At 32.9% G+C, this 16,880-nt stretch overlaps 1 protein-coding gene across 13 annotated transcripts in view; it reads left to right on the plus strand.

Moving 5' to 3' along the window:
• Nucleotides 1–16,880, plus strand: part of MIPOL1 (mirror-image polydactyly 1) — a 323,462-nt gene that overhangs the window by 134,809 nt on the left and 171,773 nt on the right. For 12 of the 13 annotated variants that reach the window (XM_026019075.2, XM_072761454.1, XM_072761451.1 and 9 more), the window contains one exon: nt 3,788–3,895. The exons of the other annotated variant lie outside the window; for it this stretch is intronic. In XM_026019075.2, the coding sequence (XP_025874860.1) occupies nt 3,788–3,895 (108 nt within the window). The remainder of the gene's footprint in view (nt 1–3,787; nt 3,896–16,880) is intronic. 13 annotated transcript variants of the gene reach the window in all.

Here is a 16,880-nt window from a genome sequence, read left to right on the forward strand (position 1 = left end):
AGCCCTGTGTTGGGCTCCCTACTGGGTGTGGAGCTTACTTTAAAAAAAAGATATAAATTATTATATTGATTATTAAATCCCTGGTTATTTACTTTCTTATGGTATTTCTGAAATGTATATATGTAATTGAGATAAATATATATATAAATCTGTAGAAGCATATCATTGCCTGGCATGTTGCTGGTATATTGTCTAGTGGATGATCAATGAATATTTGCTGAATAACTATGTTTTCTATATGTTTATGTGTGTGTGTGTGTGTGTGTGTATATACACACATATCAGCTACAGTGTATGTAATTTTAGACACTTGTTCACATAATTATTGTTTTTCTTTTTTAATCATTGGTATTTTTAAACCTCTAAGTATTGTTTTACTATTCAGTTAAACCAAGTTATTGATATTTTTCCAGGGCTTTGAAGAAACAAGTTACTCTTTGAATTTGAAAACTCTTTATTCCATGTTATTGCAGTGTGAGAAAAGCATTCTAGTTGTTGTTTTTAAATCTAAAATAAAGTGATTTTTAAAGATTTTTCTAAATAAAGAAGAATAAAAACTTATTTATATAATCCTAAGTGCTTCCAAACATCTGCAGTTCAAAGTACGTAATTCACATTGACACCAAAGTGTAGTTTCTGTTTTGACTGGAAGAGTCTGGTATTATTTTTTGTCTGCAAAGGAAAGAATTGTATCGTATCCAAGGGGGAAGACATTTGATTGTATGTGATCACAATGATCTGTGACTGAAAACAGATTGCACAGAGGGAGAAATGGCAGCTGTTAAAAACTTACACAATATTAGAGAACTTTTTTGTTAAAAACTTAGGGCATGTTAATCTTTCAGAAAGTTCACATATAATGTAAAACAACCATAACAATGTATTGTCTGCTTGATATAATTCTTCAGAATTTACAATAATAACAGGTAAGAGGAAATTACTGCTGAAAATAGACCTTGTATTAAATATAGGCCAAATTAAGTTTTTAAAAATTTACCATCAGTTTTTATGTTTTATATGTTTAGTTCACTCACATTGTAGAAATTGTTCTGTTTATACAGAAAAATTTAACCTTCTTCTTCTTATCAGTGAACTTAGAAACCCATAGAATCTCTGAGCCCCTAAGATATTTGTACCCTGCTACAACTGTCCAGCATTTTTATCTATTTCCCCCATTCATTTATTCCTTCTCATGTTATTGTGAAGGAAATTTACCAGACATAATAATCCTCTTCATCTTTAAATTTTATTGCCTTTCTATCTAAAAGATACCAACTTTTACTTAAATATAACAAAAGTATCATCACAACAAAAATATTATCAATTAAAGAATATTGTGAAACATCTGATTAGTTTTCAAATTCCAGTGATCTCATAAATATCATAACTTTCTTCTTTGTTTTGAATTTGTATTTACTAACAATTTCACACTGCAAATGATTGAATTGACTTTAAACACTATTTTTAATTTATAAAGAAGAGAAGTCAAGTCCCTGGGCCTCTTGTACTTCATGGCCATGAAAACTGAGCCTAAGGATGCAATGTGGATAAATGCCCACAGGTTCAAAAATAGCTTTATTGTTCTTAAGGCACACTTCTCTTTTGGCTACACTATTTCACATTTTTTGGATCATATAGATAGGAAAGAAGTCTCTATCCTTGGGTTATTTCTAGTTTACTTAGGAACGCAAAAAATAGGGGGTCAGACAACTTGTGACCATGATTTCTCACTTTCTCTAGATAGCCCTTAATGTTTCTACGTTTTCTCCTGTATTCTTCCTCCTTCTACTCTTTCAGCTTATAAAATCATATTCTCCAAATAAGCCCAACTCAGATATCATCTGCTCCATGAAACATTCTTTATCCCGTAGCCAAAATTATCTACGCCCCTCTTTGTAACCTCATAGATCATGTTCAGTCATTACATTTAAGTACTTAATATGTAATAATCCTGTATTAAAATTACTTGAAAATGTAGAGGATAATTCTAATAAAGAACATTTCTGCTAGATTGTGATGCTCACCGCTATGTCTTACTCATTTTTATGACTTGTGTCTTCATAAAACACATCTGTATTTTGGTTGCATTTGTGACCAAATACTTGAATTGTTATAGGCTAAAAGGGATGGCTATAGAGTATAATTCATAAGTCACATGTCCCTTCCAGATAAAGGCCAAATGATGTCATGTCACAAAAGTTTTGCTCAAATAATTTTTTACAATGAGTTAGGTGGATTAAGTTGTCACAACACACGTTGGAATAGACATGGCAACCTGAAATGCTCTGCCACTGTATCAGTCAGTTGTATTTACAGAACTTAATTTCAACAAAACTTTATCTGCTAAATTAAATTTATATTTTAAAGTCTTGACTTTGTGATTATTATTTAGCTTAATTTATAAATGTATTTTGATTTTATAATTGTATATGCATGAGGCATGTATACTCAATGTTATATTTGTAAAACGTCATTATCTAAGTTTTATTAGGCTTTTTCATTTAAATGGGTTTGTATATAATTCAAGCAGGAGAAGTACTGTTATGGAGTCAAGAATATTATACAGGTAATAGGTAAAAGAAATCAATGTCAGATGCCCATTTGATTTTTGACTGTATGTGGGTTATATTGTAATAATCACTTTTAACACATTAGGAAAACTAGCCAATTGTCAAATAATCTAGAATTAATTTTTTCTAGGTCTTGAATCAGTATGTGTATTTCCTTATTGGTTGTTACTTATATATGCTAATGTTTTTAGTTTTGGGGTTTTGGGTTTTTTTTAACATAATCTCTGTATCCAACATGGGACTCAAATTCATGACCCCAAGATCAGAAGTTGCATGCTCTATCCAACTGAGCCAGCCAGGCAATCCTTAAATATTCTAATTTAAAAATAGGTGAATTAGGGGAAAAAAAAAGGTTAATTTTTAACTTTTTCCTGAGATGGGTTTAGTGCTATATTCCTTTACCTACCCCCCCATATAGCTTCATATTGTTCTGATTTACAGCACATCACTTTATATCCTATACAATTATTGTGTAAAATGTTTGATATATTTATGTGAAGATCTTATATTCAAATGGCATGGCACTTCAATTATTTTTCAACATAGATGCCCACTTAAGATTTTATGTATAATTTTTAAAATATATTTTCATGTATTCCCAGTAGGTCAGAATGTCATTTCAATATGTTATCACTTGTTTTACTTAAAAATAAGGTTTAGTCAAAATAGAAATTAAAAACACTTGTTTCCAAACCTTGTAGCACTCTATAGTTATTCTTTTTTCCTTACAGAATTGTTTCTTTAGATGTTTCTAATATCTGTAAAACCTCTTACTGTATATTATAATTGTTATTTTTAAAAACTTAATAAAAATGCATCACAGAATATCGTATTGTGGTTTACTTAGAACCCCATTTGATTTTTAGAAGCATGCTTTTTATTCAGTCAAAAGATATATAATAAAAACTGTTTGATCAGTGAAGAAAACATTTTTCAATGTAGTTTGATCTTAACTTTGTGAAAAAACAAGTATTTTTCTAATTTTATGATAATATTTAGATTAATAAAAGACAAAATTGCCATTGAATTGCCAGGCCACTATAAACAATATATTATTTTGTTCATATTCATCATTACTTTTTAACTTACTATTCTTGTTGCAAAAGATACCTTGTCTCTTAGAGAATGCACTGGTATTATTTACATTAATTCATGTGGCTTGTTTGAAAAAAAATGCGATAACTCCTTTACTTAATGGGATTCTTCCCCTGTGGCAGTGCAAACGGCTAGAGCAGGAGCTTCATCATCTGAAAGAGCAGAACCAGACTTCAGCAAACAACATGAGACATCTGACTGCTGAAAACAATCAAGAACGTGCTCTGAAGGTAAATCTCTGTTCCTTCTTACAGGCAAATTAAGGTTGTAAGCCCGTGGTGCCAGCTTTCTGTGCTGCATATATCAGTTGTGTACATTTCAGCAGAAGTGAGCTGTGGTGTTTGCCAACAACCCCTTCTTTAAACACAGATACAGCACCCTTCTGTTGTGGTATTATTTTATTTCGTGTATGTGTACATGAAAACAACGTATTTTCTGAATTTTGAGTGGTGGTACATTAATACTTTGGGTAGGTGTTCATTCTGTTTCTGATTTTATGATATACCGTTACCTTTTGTAGTTAGTAAAAAGTGGCCACACTGAAAGAAAAAAAAGAAAAACGTGAGCTTTTTCTTCACATCAATATTTATTACACTAATCTTGTGATATTATTAACCCACAGAACTGACACTTCCTAGGGTATGTGAATATAGGGTATGTGAATATGTTTGGGAATTGAAATAGTATTTAAAATGTTACTTTATTACAAAAAAAAGAAAATATAGTCTACTAGAACTTGAAACAAGTGAAGTGCATGTTTCATGACAAGAGGTTCTGTTTCATTGTAATATAGGTCCAATAGTCAAGAAAGACATCAATTCTACTAATCGTATATTTTTTCTTATGGTACTTAATGGCTTTTCATCCTCCTCTGTCTTTGTCTCAATTCCTAGCATAGCACCTGTGACATAGTAGTGGTTCCTGCCCTCAAGGTGCTTACATTCTCATTAGCTGGTTAAAAACAAAACCATATCCACAGGAAACAGAAAAGATTCATCATTGTTGTGATGGTACAGTAAGAAAAAATGTGCCATCAAGAAAATTGTGTTATAGTTTGTCATCTTAAATTCATTTTTGCTGCAAATTACAGGAGAATATTATGGCATTAGCAGTGTAACTCACTAAGCCAGAATTATCTACCAAAATTGAGAAAAATGGTGACATTTTGAAGTGAGAAAGGTTTTTCATCTATCCAAAAAGCGTGAAGTCTGGTTGAAGTCAGATTTTTCTACAAATGTGTTTAGCTTCATTTTAAATTCTCAGTGAGTAGTTAAGAGCTTATAACTTTGTTGTTATTGTTTAATGTATTTTCTCTTCTGATTTTCTCTCAAATTTATAGATAGACTTAGAACAATAAATTAGAAAAGAAATGTAAATTCTTGATTACTTTTTAATTACCCCAAGGAATTTGACATATGATATAAATTTAGTATAATAATTTTTTCAAGTGTATACTTGCAAATCGAAAGTAACCTTGTTTTAAAGGCAGCCTCCATTGTATGTGCCAATTTATTATTAACATCAGAGAACAGATTTCATGTGCCATATATGTTATGGCTATTTCCAATAAAACAGACCTAGAATTAAAATTCTAGTTTGTTAAGTACGTAATAATACCACAGTCTTATTTTGGCTCTTTTTGTTGTGTATTTGTGTTAAATTGAATTAAATGGTACCTGCTATTTATGGAGAGAAAGAAATGCACATTTCTAACAGGTTATTAAAATTAGAAGGTTAGATTAGACCAAAAAAAAATGTGAAGTTCAACACCAAACCAAACAAAATCACTATAAAGTAGAAATCTCTATAGACTATATAAAATAATATATAAACAAAGCTACATTTTTACTCCTGACAGATACACTATTTTAAAATCTTTTCTAGTTTCTCACCTTTTTCTGCAAAAGTGTCAAATTTTCTGTTGTCTTTTAATCTTTCATAACTTCAACCATTCACTAACCAACTTAAGCTTTTTGTAGAGTAGGGATGGGAGGAAGAATTTTTTTAAACTTATCAACTTAATCTTTTTAAAGCTCTAGCATTCATTTTAGCTCTTGTAAAAATGTCTGTCTTGTATAACATTGGCTTTTAATAATTTTTTAGTTATTTTATGCTCTATTTCCTCCTGAGAAAACCTTAAATTCATTATATGCTTACCTGCTTTATTCTGAATCATTTTTTAAAAATTAATCTTACCTTCCAGGGATGATGTTCTTTATTTGGAGCTTTGGTTACTGCACTCTGTATCTTCAAGGTACCATTTAAGTTATGAATAAGTTTATTACCAAGCTAGTTGACAAATCAACTTTTGGTCTCACCAGTATGCCTGTCTTTTATCATGTACTTACAAGTATCATTTTTTTGTTAACTCATTCAGTATTTAGTTAGTATCTAAATAAGCTTTAGGAAGAAATTTAAAAAATAATCACTGTCTCTAGGAGCTTTTGGTCAGTCAATAATATTTCTAGTATTTTATTATAAATAGTACTATTGATATCAGTAAAAGGTAAATTAGACTAGAATAAGAGCTGGAAAATATATGCTTTATTTACTTGTGTAGTGGTGAAATTCATAAAGGAAATAGTAGTAGAGATATGTGTGGGAAAAATCCAAGTTAATGGTCATACATTATATAGAAATTTCCAATTGATTATGGCAAATATATAATTAGCATACAAGGAAATACTTTTTTAATATTACAGTGCTGTTCAAATAATAAATCATTGTTTATTCTAATAACTTGGAAATTCTTTCTAAATTATTTTTTATGGTAGAGCATAAAATTAGATTTTTGGTGATAATATAGGCATTATTTTTGAAGTAGCATGGAATTTATACTAGCTAAATTTGCTAGCATGGCATTTTTCCTCTACTTTTGTAATGTTTGCAGTTTTTCCTGTTAGCAAGTAAAACACAATGGTACATATAGGATGAAGGGCTAAATTTAAACCGATACTAATCTATACCTTGAGAGTTACTTAAAAAAAAAAAGCTTATTTTCTCATTTAAATAAAGTAAATATTACCAATTTATGTTAAGAAATTGGTTCTTGAAGAACACAGTTTTGGACATTTAATGTTTTTAAATAAATTTACATTAGTCATAAATACGCAGACATCAGGCTTAATAAAAAATTTCACATATACTACCTCTTTTTCCTCTTTCATTTTATTTACTTATCTTCTTTATCATACATCCTCCTACAGTTGGATTTGTCCACTGTAATTCCTTCCATTGAAAGCCTTTCTTTCTTAGATTATAAGTGACCTCTGATGATTCAACCTGTGAAACTTATTCTTTATCTTAGTATAACAGTCAATGTAACTAGAACACAATTCCATTTTGTTGGGCCCACCCTTTTGAAATACTTTCCTATAGTTCTCTATTGCTATATTGTTACCATTTTTTCTTTGATTACTATTTAGCTGGTGCCTCCTTTTCCTATTTTCAAGTTATGTGATTAGTCCCTTATTATTCTTTAAAAACAAACAACTTTCTTCTTTTAGGGCAGTTGTAATTTCACAGCAAAGTTGAGCAGAGAGTGCAGAATCCCCACATACCTCCTGCCTTCACACATATACATACCCCCAGCATTCAACACCAGATTGCTGTATCTGTTACAGTCCATAAATCTATGTCTGTATAACTCATAGTCCATAGTTTGCATTAAGGGTCACTCTTAGTGACTTAATTCTTAGTTCTGTACCTTCTTCTATGCATTCTAGCAAATGTACACGACATTTATCTACCATTGTAGTATCATACAGAAGAGTTTCACTCTAAAAATCCTCTGTACCTTATTTATTTTTCTCTCCTCCTAATACTTGCCAGCCATTAATCTTTTTACTGTCTCCATAGTTTTGTCTTTTCCAGAATATCATATAGTTGGAATCATGAAGTAGGTATTCATTTCAACTTTCACCATAACTTTTGATGGCTTCATAGATCATTTGTTTTCGTATTTCATATTGCATTTTCTGGGTATATACAGTTTATTTATCTGCTCACCTACTGGAGGATATCTTGTTTGCTGCCAGATTTCAGCAGTTATGAATAAAGTTGCTATAAACATTCGTTTGCAGAATTTTTTGGACGCACATTTTTCAAGTCATTTGGATAAATACCAAGGATTGCAGCTGCTGGGTTATAAAGGAATATAGTTAGTTTTGTAAGAAACTGCCAAACTGTCTTCCAAAGTAGCTGTACCATTTTTCATTCCTTCTAGTAATGAATTTTTGTTGCTTCACTTTCTCATCAGCATTTGGAGTTTCTTTTATTGTAGACTTGTTTGTTCTAATTTCATCCATTTCTACAATATCACCTATTATTTATGTCCTAATGACTACCCCTTCTGCCCTTCTACTTAGATATCTTAATGTTTCCTTAACCTCAACAAGTTTGAAAACAAATCCCTAATTTGACTCCCTAAGCCTTTTCTCCCTGGAAAGGAGTCAGGACCTGAGACTAACACTATTGACTGTATAACTTAACATTTATTCCCAATCATATTCTCCTTTGTTTGTCTTTACTATAGAAGCAGGAGAAGTTAAATACTTCCTCAGCCTTTCTTTTTGCCAATGCAACATAAGAGGAATTCAGCAGGAGTGAGAGAAGTTGGAGTGTCTCAGGAAAAGTTATTGTTTTCCTTACATAGGAAAGATATAACAGGCATCATTTCTTTTTTCTTATTACCTTTAAACACTTCCTTGCTGCCTGAAGTGCAGCAACCATTTTATAGCCATGAAGAAAACACTGAGAGAAGCTGGCCATTAACATCAATTGAGCCCCTTAGCCAGTGAGCTACTTTGAGAACATTAAGGCCTCATACCCTGATTTCTTTTTCTGGTGGTAGACATGCCCTGTATTTTAAATTACACTGAATATTTTTGTCTTATTTTAAAAAATATTTATTTATTCATACGGGACAGAGAGAGAGAGGAAGAGACATAGGCAGAGGGAGAAGCAGGCTCCCCATGAGGAGCCCGATGCAGGACTCGATCCCAGGACCCTGGCATCATGACCTGAGCTGAAGGCAGATGCTCAACCAGCTGCCCCACCCAGCTGCCCCAGTTTTCTATTGTTTACTTCCAAATTGGTCAAATAACATCTCTTAATCAGTGATACCACCATGTAGGCTAATATAGTTGATGTAATTTTCATAGTCTTTTTTAAGCTGTCATCCACCAACAAAGCAGTGAAACATCCAATACTGTCAATTTTATAAAAATGATTTTTCTCCTATTTTCCCTCCTCTGTTTTTATTATCCTACCCTACTTCAGGTTCATGATCTAGATGATAATAATACAGACATACCTCGTTTTATTGTGCTTCACTTTATTGTATTTTGCAGATAACACATTTTCTGCAAATTGAAGGTTTGTGGCAACCCTATGCCAAGCACATCTGCTGGAGCCATTTTTTCAACACCATTTGCTCACTTTGTGTCTCTTAGTCACATTTTGGTAACTCTTGTAAAATATTTCGAAGTTTTTCATTAGTGTTATATCTGTTATAGTGATCTGTGATCAGTGATTACAGCTCACTGAAAGCTCAGATGATGGTTAGCATTTTTTAACAATAAGGTGTTTTTTAATTAAGGTGTGTACCTTGTGTCTTTTTAGACATAATGCTATTGCATACTTAACAGATTATAGTATAGCATAAACATAACTTTTATATGCACCAGGCAATACATTCATTTAACTACTCTATTGCAACATTCGCTTTATTGCGGGGATCTCTAACCAAACCCATAATACTTCTGAGGTATGCCTGTACCTTCCTAACTTTTCTGACTTTAGTTTCTCACCTGTCTAACCAGTTGTCACTTTCATTAGCTATAATTCTAAAACACAAGTGACACTTTGCTATTCAAAAACATTCACTGTCTTGCATTTTCAACACTGCGAGAAAATAGAGATATCCTGGATGACTCTTCTGATAAAAACAATGAAAACGGATGGCTAAAATTTTATAATTTAAATATATTTTACAGCAACATCATAGAGAAGACAGGAAGATAAAGAATTTACAAAAACTTAAAACAAAGTAGAAATGGGGGGTGGGAGATGGAGGTGGGAGGGGAACATGAGAATTAAGTGATTGCCTAAAGTTGTCTTTCACCCTGAGAGCATTTGTCAAACCTTGGTGAATTTTCCATTTTAATGGTTTGAAGGGCAAGACAAACAAGAGATAGAGCCTGGAGCCTGTTTAAGCCAGAGAATGTAATGAGATATCCTCTCTTAAAGCTGGTATCATAATGGCCACACCATTAGTGTTTAGGTGAACAAGAGTCAAGTGCTTGCTACAAAATGAGGTAACAAAGGAATTTGACTTTCTTGACTGTGGAGGGGGTGAAATCTTTGAGAATTCATCTTCCTTGGGCAGCTTTCAGGCAGGTTTAGAACTACACAGGTTGCCTGAATTCTTGCTATTTGTGTAGTTCTAAAAGCTGAGGATTTAATTAAAGTAGTCCTACCCTGGAGGGGCCCATAGACAACAGACCAAAGCAAATTACCTTCCATGTAGCCTGTAAGATTTCTTACAAATAAAATTTCGAAGACCCAGAGCTATCAAAAAACATATAAGAGAAAAAGGCACTTTTAATGAAAGTTAGTGAAAACACAAGATGACAGAATCATATACTTCAACAACAAATAGTTCAGGTACTCTAATTACTAGTCACAGAATATAACATAAGTGTTTGAGTAATCTCTTTAAAAAGAGATACTTGAAAATAAGAGTAAGGAAAAATGACCAAAAGTGATCAAGTGAATTTGGGAAAACTAATGAGATTGAATTTACAGAAATTAATAATTAAAATTAAATAGCAGATAGGTTTAACTGCAGACTACATACAATATAAGAAACTGCTAGTGAACTAGAAGATAGATCTAACCAAGTATGGAAATGGAATCCAGAGAGACAAAGTAATGAAAAATATACACTAAAAGACACAAAAGATTGAGTGAAAAGAGCTAAAATAAACATTTAGAATTCTAGAATAGATAATATAGGGAACAAGGAAAAGGCAAGATACAAAGAAATCATGATTGAGCATCTTCCAGAATTGTTAAATGACAAAGCCTTAGATCTAGGGGTATCAAATGAATTCCAGGTATGACATATTAGGAGAAACTGCAGAACACTGAAGTTAATGCTCTTAAAAACAACCATTAGAAAAGACATATTTAACACAGGAATGGCATTTAGCCTTCACTGATTTCTCAATAGTAATAATGGAATAGTATCTTAAATACCCTGAGAGCAACAATGGGAATAATTCCTTAAATATACATAGAGAAAGTAACTATCGAGAGCAAGAGTGAAATAATGCTCAGATAAATAAAAGATTTAAGTTGCTTTATATTATATGTAGAGTATAATCTAAACCTCCTATTTTAATACTTAAGAATTTAAGACTCCACTTACAACTTTTGCCTGTTTTAATTTTCCTTCTTCTCTTTCATTCACTTTCTTTTTCACTTTTTTTTCTTACCATTTCTCTTTGTAGTCTTGATAAACCCTAACCATCCCCCACTACTTCCTAAATGTGTCATGTGTTTTTTATTTCCTCTAGTCTTCTTCTTTTATGAGTTTTATTTAATTCTGTCTCTAGTATGTAGTTGATTGCTTACATGTTATCTCTAAATCAGAAATTTCTTGAGCATAAAGGATCATAGCCTTTTCAGATTGCTGTTCGCTTGGAATTTAGCCCATTATTGAACCGATTACATAATCAGTAAGTTTTTTAAACCAGAAATCCATTTTAATCTATCCTAGTTGAAGTCAACATATTAAGTATTTACTACGTTCAAGACATGGAAGATAAGGAATTATTCTGGAATAATGTCTTCATAGTCACTAACTGGGCCTACCTAAAACTCTCTAAAAAGATTTCCATCTTGTGCTAAAGTTTCTTCACACAAGAATTGAACAATGCAGTATCAGGAATTCTAGTTTTTTACTATTGACCTAAAAATATCAATAGAAGAGATTTTTGTTTATGCATTTTTTCCTTTGCTATTTAGCATTCACTGACGGATAAGCTCTTTTAAGAGACTGAGTAAATAGCAAGCACTATTCACTACATTTGATAGTAAATAATATTTCTTATGATGAAATCATATATTGAGATGAATTATTAGTTGCTTGCCTATATTGGCCATGTTAATGGACTGTCTTTGATATGCCCAGATGTTACCACCCTTCTATTGTCTGTGGGATATGGCTTTAGATTATTTTCTAGTGAATAACTATCAGTAGTAGATCATCTGGAATTTAAAATCCTGAATTTCCTCCATTCACTAGCTACATAGCATTGGGAATGTCTGGATATTGCCTCCCACATTTATAAGATAATGAGAGCAAATATGTTGTACAACTGAGAAAATGTATGGATAATCTAAAAAGTTGGACAGATTATTCCATATGGTATGGTAGTAGAAAGAACATTTGTGTAGGTGTCAGACACTTGTTTTCTTGTCTTTGCTGTACATGAACACAAACTATATGATCTTGTCAAATTATTTTACATCTTTAAAACGAGGAGGCTGAATAACATTCAGTGTCATTTAAATTAGAAAGTGTGATTTTATAAATTTTTAGTGTTATATCATAGATACATATTTATGAACTGATAAATTCAGGCCCACATAGATTCTGCATTAAGGGAAGAACAGTCCATTTTAAGCTAGTATGGTCTTAGGTAGGATGACCATATAATTTATCTTTAAGACATTTTGAGCACCTGGCTGGCTCAGTAATTGAGCATCTTCCTTTGGCTCAGGTCGTGATCCTGAAGTCCTGCATCGGGCTCCCCGCAGGGAGCCTGTTTCTCCCTTTGCCTATGTCTCTGCTTCTCTTTTTGTGTCTCTCATGAACAAATAAATAAAAATTTTTTAAAAATAAGATAAGACATTTTTTAGAACAAAATAAATATAGTTAAAAATTATACCAGGACAAAGGATTGTGGCTACAAAGGGATGGGACAATGGATCCTTTAGTAATGGAACAGTTCTGTGTCTTTGCTTGTGGTCTTGGTTACATCTACATGTGATAAAATTGCATAGAACTACACACACACACACACACATGCATGTGAGGCTAGTGAAGTCTAAATAAGCTGTATGGGTTGTGCCACAGTGTCAGTTTCCTGGTTTAGGTACTATACTGGGATTATGCAAGATAGTAACCACTAGAGGAGGTCAGATACAGGGTGCATGGGATCTATGCATCTGGGTTTTTTTTTTAACTTCCTATGAATTTATAATGATTTCAAAATAAGTCATTTTTTTTAAGTGAGTCATTAATGCAGCTCATGATCAAGGAGAGGAATTACATAAGAGCACGAATACCAGGAGGCAAGGATCCTTAGGGGCCAGGTTAAAGGCTGCCTAGCACACCTTGGATGTATAGAAGTACCCCTATTTAATACCCCAAGCTCATGAGTACCCAAGCTCATGAACTTACCCTGAAAACCTGCTCATTCTTCAGGCTCTGTCTGAAAAGAGCATCTCTACCCTAGTGGTGACTTAACCCCAAATCCCAGAGTTAACCTTGATTTCTCTTTCTCTCTCACACTCCACATTCCATCTGTAAAGAAGTTCTCTTGGCTCTACTTTTTTGGTGCATATCAAGAGTCAGTCACTTCTCATCACTTCCAGTGCTACTCTTATCTTTCAGGCCTCCATCATCTCCTTGCCTGGATTATTGCAAAGTCTATTAATGATTTTTTTTTTTATTTCCATCCTTACCTGCTTTATTCTCAACACAGTCTCCAAGACAATCCTATTAAAATATAAATTAGATTCCATGACTCCTCTGCTAAGAACCTTTAAGTGGCCTGCCATTTCACTCTGAGTATAAACCTACAAGACTTATTTTTTTTTAAGATTTTATTTATTTATTCATGAGAGACACAGGGAGAAGCAGAGACATAGCAGAGAGAGAAGCTTCCTCACAGGGAGCCTGATGTGGGACTCGGTACCCGAACTGGGATAATGCCCTGAGCCAAAGACAGATGCTCAAGTGCTGAGGCTGCTCAGGCATCCCCCTACAGGGCTTCTTGATCTGGCCCTCACTTGGCACCATCCTGCACTTTTAGTCACACTCCTCTCTCTTGCTGTTCCACAAACATACCAGGCACACTTGCACCTAAAGGCCTTTATACTTTCTGTTCCTATTCCGAAGCATCACTCACCCCCTCAAATATTCACATGGCTTATTTTCTTAACTCCTTCAGTTCCATTCAAATGCCCCCTTGCAGTGAGGTTTTCACAAGCATTTTCCCTATCCCCTTCCCTGCTTTTACTCTAGAGAACTTATGTTCTAAGAAAGTATACATTTTACTTATTACATTTATTGTCTATTTTCTTGATAGAAATGACTCATCTATGATACCTAAGATTTTTGTTTATTTTGTGCACTTCTGTATCTATTGATGATGTTAAAAACACTTAACAGTAGGTCAGAAATTCTGACCAACTATAACTGTTAACAATTTGTGTGGCTGTACTTATGCATAGCAGATAAAAAACAGCTCTGACTGGGTCTCCTACAAATACACATGGCAGCCACTGAATATCTCTCAAGTTAATTCCACACATGCAACTTAGTATCTAGCTTTCCCTACTTAACACTTCATAAGCATTTTCCAGTATACTTACTCTATAAATATCGTCTTAATGTACTACATAGTTTGCAGTGGGCGGATGCACCATAATTTTAACTCTTCCCTTAAGATTGAATATTTAAGTTGCTTGTAGTTTTGCATTCTTATTAACGCAGTGTGAAAAATATTTTTGTATATTTTAATATTTTGTGTTTTAATACTTAACCATATTTAGAAAACAAAAAATTGATTATTTTTCCAAGTTTTATTTTTAGTAAAGGAAATCATTTTAAAAGCCAGATGATTTTAGGGGCATCTGGGTGGCTCAGTCAGTTAAGCACCTGACTCTGGATTTCAGTTCAGATCATGATCTCAGAGTTTTGAGATCCAGCCCTCCATGTTGGGCTCTGCACTGGGCATGGAGCCTGCTTAAGATTCTATTTCTCTTCCCTCCATCCCTCTGCCCCCACCTCCTCACCTCCCGCTCTCTCTCTCAATCTCTCTTTCTTGAAAGAAAGAAAGAAAGAAAGAAAGAAAGAAAGAAAGAAAGAAAGAAAGAAGAAAAGAAAAAAGAAGCCAAATGATTCTATAAGGGTTCTAATAAAAAATAAGGCAGCCTCTTTACCTTAGATCTCCTGATTTCTGCTCCACAGGAAAAAAAAATCACTTTCAACTCTTTTTCAGCCATTTAATTTTGTATCTGTACTATGTTTCTAAGTGGAAAGCTCATAGTTTTCTTTCACTTTTTGTTAATATTGATTGACTTCTTTCTATGAAGATGAAGATTTAGCTTTCTGTTAGAGTAGTACTTGGTATTTACATTTTTATAATGTTCTTAAGTGACCATATAGTATTCTTCAGACATATCGGCAAGAATTATATTTTATGTCGTGACCCAAATAATATAGAAACATACACATATTAAACTAAAGCAAAATAAATGTAAGGAAATAATACTCTATTGACATATGTGTATTCAAACATTTTAAATTCTGTTTAATTTTTTTTTGAAACCTAATTTTGGTTGTGACCCTCTCTAAATTAACTGGGTGACAATTCTCTCGTGGTTTTTTTTTTTGTTTGTTCTTTTGTTTTTTGTATTTCTGCCTGTTTTGTGAGCATATATACAGTTGACCTTTGTTCTAAAATATGTTCTGGAGGATATTTGCTTAGAGAACATCTTGAAAGATAGAGATAGTGTTTTCCTTTGTAGCAGAAGGCAGATTTGTTTACTGTCCAATATAATAAAAACAATGTCTCCCTCTGAAGCAGATGTCCTGTAAGTTAGCTTGCAGTATATTATAAAGGATTTGGCTTCCCTGAGTTTGGAGTTCTTCAGCTATAAAGCAATCCCACTATGTGTGCAGTATCCAACTGGTCCCCTTCATATTGTCCCCAGGGGAATTGGGGAGCAAAGACTACCAATACAAACATGAAGCTTATGTGTATGTGCTGTGTCTGAGTAAAGTTCTTTGGAATGCAGAATTGTTGTCTTCTGCCACTACATGTGAAACTGGCAGGCTAATTTGTTAGCCTACAAGAAGAATAAAAATATTTCATCCTTTACACCCTTCACAGTTCCTTTATTTTTCAATATTTTGTCATCCTCATAATTATAGTCTGGAGTTATTTGTTTGTATAGTGTATCACTAATACACTCTCTACTTGAGATAAATATCTTGCTAATACATTCAAATATTTCCAGTGACCTAAAACTATCACATCTATCTATCTATCTATGATCTATTATATGTCTGTCTATAATCTACCTGAACTGATTGTTTTATAGGATATACTGCCCTTGGAGTCTACCTTCAGTGTAATTTGGTGGCTTCCTTTAGTTTTTCCTGTATTGGATCACCTGTTTCCTGCATCTCATTTTTCTCCTGCTTGACTTATTCTTTCATTTTGTTGGAGCATATTTTCTAACAATTTCCTGCAAATGGATATATGTGAATTAAATTTTTAAAGACTGTATGGTATTTTTTTCAAGATAGATTTCCAGAAGCAGAGTACCTGAATAACAAGATGAATATTTAAATTCAGATTCCTAGATTCACTTTTATTTTTTTTTTCCTAGATTCACTTTTAGAGTTACCGAAGAAGAATATTTGACAAAAGACCCAAAAAGCTTGCACTTTTAGTATTTTTAAGACTTCTAAAAATTGAATTTCTCTTTTAAAGTAAGTGGAAAATATCAGAAAGGGAGACAGAACATGGAAGACTCCTAACTCTGGGAAACGAACTAGGGGTGGTGGAAGGGGAGGTGGGCGGGGGGTGGGGGTGACTGGATGGCGGGCACTGAGGTGGGCACTTGTCGGGATGAGCACTGGGTGTTATTCTGTATGTTGGCAAATTGAACACCAATAAAAAATAAATTTATTATTTAAATTAAATAAATAAATAAATAAATAAATAAATAAATAAATAAATAAATAAATAAATAAATAAAATGTATACATCCATTAAAACTGCAGTGAGATACTATGTTATACCTATTAGAATGGCTAAATAAAAAAATACAATACCAAATCTTGAGGAGATGTGCAGAAACTGTATCTCTCAAATTCTGCTGGTGGAAATGTAAAATGATACAGGTACT

This window comes from Vulpes vulpes, chromosome 6 (genome assembly GCF_048418805.1).
Source record: "Vulpes vulpes isolate BD-2025 chromosome 6, VulVul3, whole genome shotgun sequence".
Lineage (NCBI taxonomy): Eukaryota > Metazoa > Chordata > Mammalia > Carnivora > Canidae > Vulpes > Vulpes vulpes.